The sequence below is a fragment of the Bos grunniens genome, chromosome 13 (assembly GCF_055505025.1).
Source record: "Bos grunniens cultivar Pamir isolate PY7600 chromosome 13, Bosgru_T2T1.0, whole genome shotgun sequence".
NCBI classification, from domain to species: domain Eukaryota; kingdom Metazoa; phylum Chordata; class Mammalia; order Artiodactyla; family Bovidae; genus Bos; species Bos grunniens.
Window position 1 is genome coordinate 43,909,469 of NC_141177.1, and position 8,141 is coordinate 43,917,609.

Consider the following 8,141-nt stretch of genomic DNA (forward strand, 5'->3'; position numbering starts at 1 on the left):
ATCTGTGAGTATTATTTGAAGTCTAAGCTGAAGCTCCACCCTTTCAGACCTGATCTGCATTTATTTTAGCAGTCTCCTAGATACAGTACTAACCTGTAACCACTTTTAATCAAATTTTCCACTGCCTTTACTTTATTCAGTCTATGGGCAAATTAACTTAGTTTTGTTTGTCTGAAAATGCATCCATTAATTAGGAAGTTTTGAAGCTTTTGCAGGGGAGCTTTATCCCTCCCCGCAACCCTTTCATTCATGCTGAGGTTGAAATGGCCAAGTTTCCTTACTTTTATGCAGTGGGTTTATATCTCCTTCATCCCTACAAATAATATAATTTTATACAAAGAAGTCTAACACTTCCCTCCTTAAGTGTAGGGAGTATTTAACTTCTGTTCCTTGCAAACCTGTCAAAACAGAAGTGTGAGGTTTCTAGAATGTAGCAAAAAATTCTCAAGGAGAAAGTGGCATGGGTTCCTGCTATTGTCCTGAAGTTTCTGATTTCATTCTGACAACTTGTGTGTGCGTGTGTGTGTGTGTGTGTGCACATCAACATGTTTCCATCCAGAGGACATCATTAAGGTGTTTAATCCACAACAAGGCCAAAAAAAAGAAATAATTTCATTGGTATACGTATTTTTAAAGCTTTTATATATATTGCCCTACTACTCTCCAACAAAACTATGCCAAATTTACATTACATTCGTCAGTGTGGTGATCAGAAACTGTAAATTTTAATGTCTTAGGCTGGCCTAGTTTAAACTCTTCATTTACATTTAATCTGAAGCTTTATGAGATCCAAAATACTGAGCTATCTCTTAACATGCTCAATCAAAATAACAAGGAGCTGATTATAGGATATTTGTATGTGTTAGTCACTCAGTCGTGTCCAACTCTTTGCGACCCAATGAACTGTACCCCACCAGGCTCCTCTGTCCACTGATTTTCCAGGCAAGAACACTGAAGTGGGTAGCCATTCCCTTCTCAACCCAGGGATCAAACCCGGGTCTCCTGAATTGCAAGTGGATTCTTTATCATCTGAGCCACCAGGAAAGCCCTATATTCATATTATAGTGCCCCAAAACAAAACAAAACAGGGAGAAAAAAAGACATTTTCTTAAAAAAAAAAAAAAAAACTATGCCTAATTCAAAGTTTAGAAGAACAGATCAACGGAAGTGGCTGAGAGCACATTCAGGCTTTGTCACTTACTAATTGCTGGACCTTGAGTGGGCCTCCACTTTCTCATTTGTAAAAATGGGCATGATGGTGGCTACCTCAGAATTAAACAAGACAATGTTGGCAAAGCACGGAGTCTGAAGGAAAATAAATTCTCAATATTTGTAGCTAATATTATTAACTTGCTTTCAAGTGACTCTACTGGTAGGTGAGGCAGCCGAGATTTGAACACAAGTTTGCCTGAATCCAAAAGCTGTGAGAAATCTTTCCAATTTTTATGTTTGTTATAGGACTTAGTGATGGTTGTTCCCAGAGACCTTCTGCTCAGGAGGGCAGACTTTCCTGCTGTCTGTTTCCTTGCCATAAGCCCTGTGAGGACAAAGGAGTGGAGCCCCTTGACTACATACTTACAGAAGATAGATGATATTAAGATTTCCAAAGAGCTTCTGGGTAAATTTTCTAATGAGGTTTTTGATACAATAAATATCTTGTGTCTCTGTTCTTCGGCAATGTACCACTTCAACTTTTCCTCTTGGAGAAGTGAGTACTGACATTTTTGATCCTGTCCCCAAAAGAGAGAAAAACAGCCCACTGTTAACCTGAGATGATGAGCCAGTCTAGCTACGTATTTACAAAAATGGGACATTCCTTCAGTCTTCGTGTGGTCAGGGTGAGCACGGTTGGTGGGATACATCTCCCCTGGGAATAGGCTATGACAACTGTCCCCCAAAACTAGCTGACACGTGTCTCTCCAGGAAAATGAGGTTTCTGAGAACTGGCCTGGTTAGAAGTGACTGCAACGATATTTTTTGTTTTCCACAAAGCTGCTTTAAAAATATTCAAGCAATAGGACTGAAGAACATTGAAAGGAATTTACTGATTCAGGGTCCTCATATTTGATCAGTCACTGTGGTCAAGAGTTAGAGGGGAAATACAGACACCGCCCCCTGTACAAACAGAGCTCCCCCAAACCAGAGCCCAAAGGGCGGCAGTCCTGGGGGATATTTTGAGGTTGAAAAGTTGCTGTTAGTCAGTTATGTCGGACTCTTTGCAACTCCATAGACTGTAGCCCACCAGGCTCCTCTGTCCATGGGATTTCCCAGGCAAGAATACTGAGCCACTTCCTTTTCCAGGGGATTTTTCCAACCCAGGGATCAAACCCACATCTCCTGCTTGGCAGGCAGATTCTTTACCACTGAGCCACCTGGGAAGTCCTAAGGTGAGAAGAGGTCTGTGGCCAAATAAGTGTAAGAGACGTGGCTTGCAAGGAGCTTCCGCCCACGAAAGTCTCTGGGAAGCTCCAGGATAAAGTTGCAGCTTTCTCTGTAGACCGAGCCTTCCCCACAGCCATTCTGAGAAGAATCTCTAATGACAGCAATGGCGGAGAGTCTCACGTTGGGAAAGACACGCGGGAGATGCTACTGACAGAACAGCAGGCCCAAGACGAGCTCCATCTGTCTCGATGTCTAGGGGCCTCAATGTGTATGTGTCTCTTCCTCTCTTTCCTTTCCTCCCTCCTTCCTTCCCTTCCTTTTTCTTTTTTTCCTGTTTCCTAAGGGGAAATACCTTATTATGGTCTAAGCCAGTAAGCTGGAAAACAGGGAAGTTAATTTTCGCCATCACATTGACTCTAAGAGCAGTGCGGAGCGTTCCCAGCACCCCGGAAGGTGGCCCCATCCACAGGTAGTCACCATTCTGACTTCTATCTCATAGTGCCCTTGGCCATTTTTTGAACACTATATAAATGGAATTACACAGTGTGCACTGCATTCTTTCAAAACACAGATTGTATCATTTGACTTTTTGCTGTTGGCACCCCACTCCAGTACTTTTGCCTAGAAAATCCCATGGATGGAGGAGCCTGGTAGGCTGCAGTCCATGGGGTTGCGAAGAGTCGGATACGACTGAGCAACTTCACTTTCACTTTTCACTTTCATGCACTGGAGAAGGAAATGGCAACCCACTCCAGTGTTCTTGCCTGGAGAATCCCAGGGACGGGGGAGCCTGGTGGGCTGCCGTCTATGGGGTTGCACAGAGTCGGACATGACTGAAGTGACTTAGCAGCAGCAGCAGATATATTCTTGCACAAATTACATGATGACTGTATTCCAATAAAATTTTACTTATGAACACTGATGTTTGACTTTTACATAGTTGAGTGTATCCTGAAATGTTCTTTTGGTCTTTTATTCAGTTGTTTAAACATGTTTTTTTTTTTTTTTAATTCTTAGCTTGTGGGCCACATAAAAAATAGTTAATGTGTTGAATGTGGCCTGTAGACTACTGTTTCCCAACTACCAGAACAAGTATTTCAAAAATACAGAGGCAAAAATAATTACTAAGTGAGAGTTCTATATCTAGCTGAATAATGGTTTAAAAATCAAGGTGATAATAAGACAATTTACTACAAAGAAATTACCATTCAAAGAACCCTGTTGAAAGAACTAGGACAAGATGTATATCAGGAAGAAGAAAATTAAAATCAGAAAGGAATAGAATACAGGATGAAATGTTGAGGAGAGAAAAGTAAATGAGAAGATATATCTATATAGGCATTGACGGTCAGGGAAAAAAGTAATAATGATGATAAATCTTGCTTTAGAAACAACAGCTGGATTGAATTACCACACAATAAAAACTTGTGAGATGGAAGGATGACAATCAGAAATGAAACATTCTAAGGTTTGAGAGGCAGCTATAAATGATTAAACTTTGTCAAATCAATTGCATATAGTTACAGATTTAAGGGAACTCACCTAAGGTAAATATCTTTTTTTATTTTAATAGCTATTTATTTATTTCCATAGGTGACTTCTCTTTATGGCGGATATATAAAATCTCATTCATCTAGAATTTGAAAAGTAAAGTAAAATAAATAAATAAAAGAAAAAAAAAGAAAAGTGAGACAACTTTTAAATGTTTAAATAATAAAATGGTGATATAGAACTATGGCAACTGTTTTTATATTGGTTACGAATGACTTCCATTTGAGAAATCAGCATAAAAAGCTTTTTGAAAAAACTATCTGCAGAGGTAGATGTGATAGTTGTACATACTGCTGCTGCTGCTGCTAAGTCGCTTCAGTCATGTCTGACTCTGTGCGACCCCACAGACGGCAGTGTTTTGAATGAAAGAGACATATATGTGAGCCACATACACAATTTACAAGATTTTTCTAGTTTTTGAAGTAGTGTTTTTAGTTCAGAAAAAGTAAAATATGATATTGCTTATATGCGGAATCTTAAAAAACGGTACTGCTGCTGCTAAGTCACTTCAGTTGTGTCCGACTCTGTGCGACCCCAGAGATGGCAGCCCACCAGGCTCCCCCGTCCCTGGGATTCTCCAGGCAAGAATACTGGAGTGGGTTGCCATTTCCTTCTCCAATGCATGAAAGTGAAAAGTGACAGTGAAGTCGCTCAGTGTCCCACCCTCAGCGACCCCATGGACTGCAGCCTTCCAGGCTCCTCCGTCCATGGGGTTTTCCAGGCAAGAGTACTGGAGTGGGGTGCCATCGCCTTCTCCGAGTTCTACATACGTAAATACATAAACAAGAGACTTGGCAGCTGTCAAAAATCTCTTAACCAATGAACTAACAAGCCATGTAAAGACATGGAGAAATCTTAAATGCATATTACTAAGTGAAAGAAGCCAGTCTTCAAAGGCTATACACTGTATCATTCTAATGATATGATATTCTGAAAAAGACTGCTGATAGTCTGAAAAAAAAAAAAAGTAAGTGGCTTCCAGAAGAAAATGGGTAGGGAAGGATGAACAGGTGAAGCAGAGAGGATTTTTAGGGCAGTTAAATTGTTCTTTCCCCTGGAGGAGGGCATGGCAACCCACTCCAGTATTGTTGCATGGAGAATCCCACGGACAGGGGAGCCCGGCAGGCTACGGTCCTTAGCTTCGCAAAGTGTCAGACATGACTGACACAACTTAGCACCAATTGTTCTTTACCATTCTGTAATGATGGATACATGACATTGTATTTTTTGTCAAATCCTATACACTGTACAACATCACAAATAAACCCTTACATTGGATGATAATGACGTGTGATGTGACAATGTAGGTTCATGGACTGTAACAAATGCAGTACTCTGGTGGTGGATATTAATCATGGGGCAGCAAGGGGTGGACGGGGCAGCAGAAATAGAAATTTTTTGTACCTTTCATTCAATTTTCCTGTGAATCTAAAACTGCTCTAAAAAATCAAGTTTATTTTTAAAATTTCTCTTAACCATTTGTGTGCACATAATTTTTCTGCTTCTGAAGACAGATTAGGTATTTACGGAGCACTTTACATAGATTATTTAACTTATATGCAGAGTACATCATGAGAAACACTGGGCTGGAAGAAGCACAAGCTGGAATCAAGATTGCCGGGAGAAATATCAATAACCTCAGATATGCAGATGACACCGCCCTTATGGCAGAAAGTGAAGAGGAACTAAAAACCTCTTGATGAAAGTGAAAGAGGAGAGTGAAAAGGTTGGCTTAAAGCTCAACATTCAGAAAACAAAGATCATGGCATCCGGTCCCATCACTTCATGGGAAATAGATGGGGAAACAGTGTCAGACTTTATTTTGGGGGGCTCCAAAATCACTGCAGATGGTGACTGCAGCCATGAAATTAAAAGACACTTACTCCTTGGAAGAAAAGTTATGACCAACCTAGATAGCATATTGAAAAGCAGAGACATTACTTTGCCAACAAAGGTCTGTCTAGTCAAGGCTATGGTTTTTCCTGTGGTCATGTATGGATGTGAGAGTTGGACTGTGAAGAAAGCCGAGCACTGAATAATTGATGCTTTTGAACTGTGGTGTTGGAGAAGACTCTTGAGAGTCCCTTGGACTGCAAGGAGATCCAACCAGTCCATTCTGAAGGAGATCAGCCCTGGGATTTCTTTGGAAGGAATGAAATAGTTGGGCTGAAATAGTTTCAGCTAAAGCTGAAACTCCAGTACTTTGGCCACCTCATGGGAAGAGTCGACTCATTGGAAAAGACTCTGATGCTGGGAGGGATTGGGGGAAGGAGGAAAAGGGGACGACAGAGGATGAGATGGCTGGATGGCATCACCGACTTGATGGACGTGAGTTTGAGTGAACTCCGGGAGATGGTGATGGACAGGGAGGCCTGTCGTGCTGCGATTCATGGGGTCGCAAAGAGTCGGACATGACTGAGCAACTGAACTGAACTTAAATAGATTTTTTCTTTAATCCTGGTGAAATAGATATTATTTGTCATATAGTTAAGGACTAAAGACTTTGATTGTGTGGATCACAACAGATTGTGGAAAATTCTTAAAGAGATGGGAGTATCAGCCCACTGTACCTGTCTCCTGAGAAACCTGTATGTGGGTCAAGAAGCTTACTGGACATGAAACAACTAACTGGTTCAAAATTGGGAAAGGAGTATGATAACACTGTGTATTTTCACTCTGCTTATTTAACTTCTATGCAGAGCATATCATGTGAAATTCTGGGCTGGATGAATCACAAGCTGAAATTAAGATTGCCAGGAGAAATATCAGTACCCTCAGATAAACAAATGATACCACTCTAATGGCAGAAAGTGAAGATGAACTAAAGAGCCTCTTGATGAGGATGAAAGAGGAGAGTGAAAAAGCTGGCTTGAATCTCAACATTAAAAAAACATGGCATCCAGTCCCATCACTGTGTGGCAAATAGAAGGGGAAAACGTGGAGGCAGTGACAGATTTTTTTTTCCCCTTGGGCTCCAAAATCACTGCAGGATGATAACTGCAGCCATGAAATTAAAAGATTCTTGCTCCTTGAAAGGAAAGCTATGACAAACCTAGACAGTATATTAAAAAGCAGAGGTATCACTTTACCAATAAATGTCTGTATGGTCAAAGCTATGGTTTTCTCCATAGTCATGCACAGATTTGAGAGCTGGACCATAAGGAAGGTTGAGCACCGGAGAATTTATGCTTTCTAGTTGTGGTGCTGGACAAGCCTCTTGAGAGTCACTTGGACTGCATGGAGATCAAACCAGTCAATCCTAAAGGAAATCAACCCTGAATGTTCATTGGAAGGACTGAAGCTGAAGCTCCAATACTTTGGCCACTAGATGCAAAGAGCCAAGTCAGTGGAAAAGACCTGATGCTGAGAAAGACTGAAGGCAAAAGGAAAAGGGGGTGGCAGAGGGTGAGATGGTTAAATGGAATCACTGACTCAATGGACATAACTTTCAGCAAATTACAGGAGATAGTGGAGGACAGAGAAGCCTGGGGTGCTACAGTCCATGAGGTCGCAAAGAGTGGGACCTGAATTCGCGACTTAATAACAACAAAAGTTAAGCGCACTGGCGCTAAGAAAATTGACATTAAGACACAATGACAGAAAATTTTAAATATCTGTTTATCTGATACTATTTAAGATTGATATATTGTTTATCTGATATTATAAGGCTGGATTATTTGCTAGTACTCTGATTATTTATTTTCACTTTTTTCTGTGTATCTGGCTTTAAAATTCCTTCAGTTACTTTCAGTTATAAGCCATAGAATTATTTGGTCACACTGTCCAGAAACCAAGGGGCAGTTGACCATTCTGGACTACACAGCCCAGAACGCACCCCAGCTCAGGGCGGCCGAGCAGCTCAGCAGCTTGCCGCTAGGCATGCCAGGAATGGTAGTTTTCTACCCGACCCCCGGCCTCGAGCATCCGCACGGGAGCCGGGTTCCTGTCCCCTTGCGGGATACCCCGGCTTCACGGATCCACCCGTCCTCGCACGGTCATCCCAATCCCAGAGGCGACCTGATGATGAGTCCCTGACGCCCCGGATTCTGCCCGCCTCAGGCCGGCAGCCAGCACTCCTCACCTCACCTGCAACTCCAGAGAGTCCCGGGCTCCGAAGAGGACGCGCAGCCCGGTTACCACAGAAACGACGTTGACTCCGTCACGGCGCGGGAGAGAGGTCAAAAGTCGCTCCAGCCAGTTCCGCTTCC

At 42.0% G+C, this 8,141-nt stretch overlaps 1 protein-coding gene across 1 annotated transcript in view; it reads right to left on the reverse strand.

Moving 5' to 3' along the window:
- CFAP61 (cilia and flagella associated protein 61) overlaps positions 1 to 8,136 on the reverse strand; it is a 247,955-nt gene extending 239,819 nt beyond the window's left edge. The window contains 2 exon segments of the mRNA XM_086333756.1: positions 1,580 to 1,730; positions 8,020 to 8,136. Coding sequence (XP_086189882.1) covers positions 1,580 to 1,722 — 143 coding nt within the window. The 5' untranslated portion in view covers positions 1,723 to 1,730; positions 8,020 to 8,136.
- Positions 8,137 to 8,141: the final 5 nt, after the last annotated feature.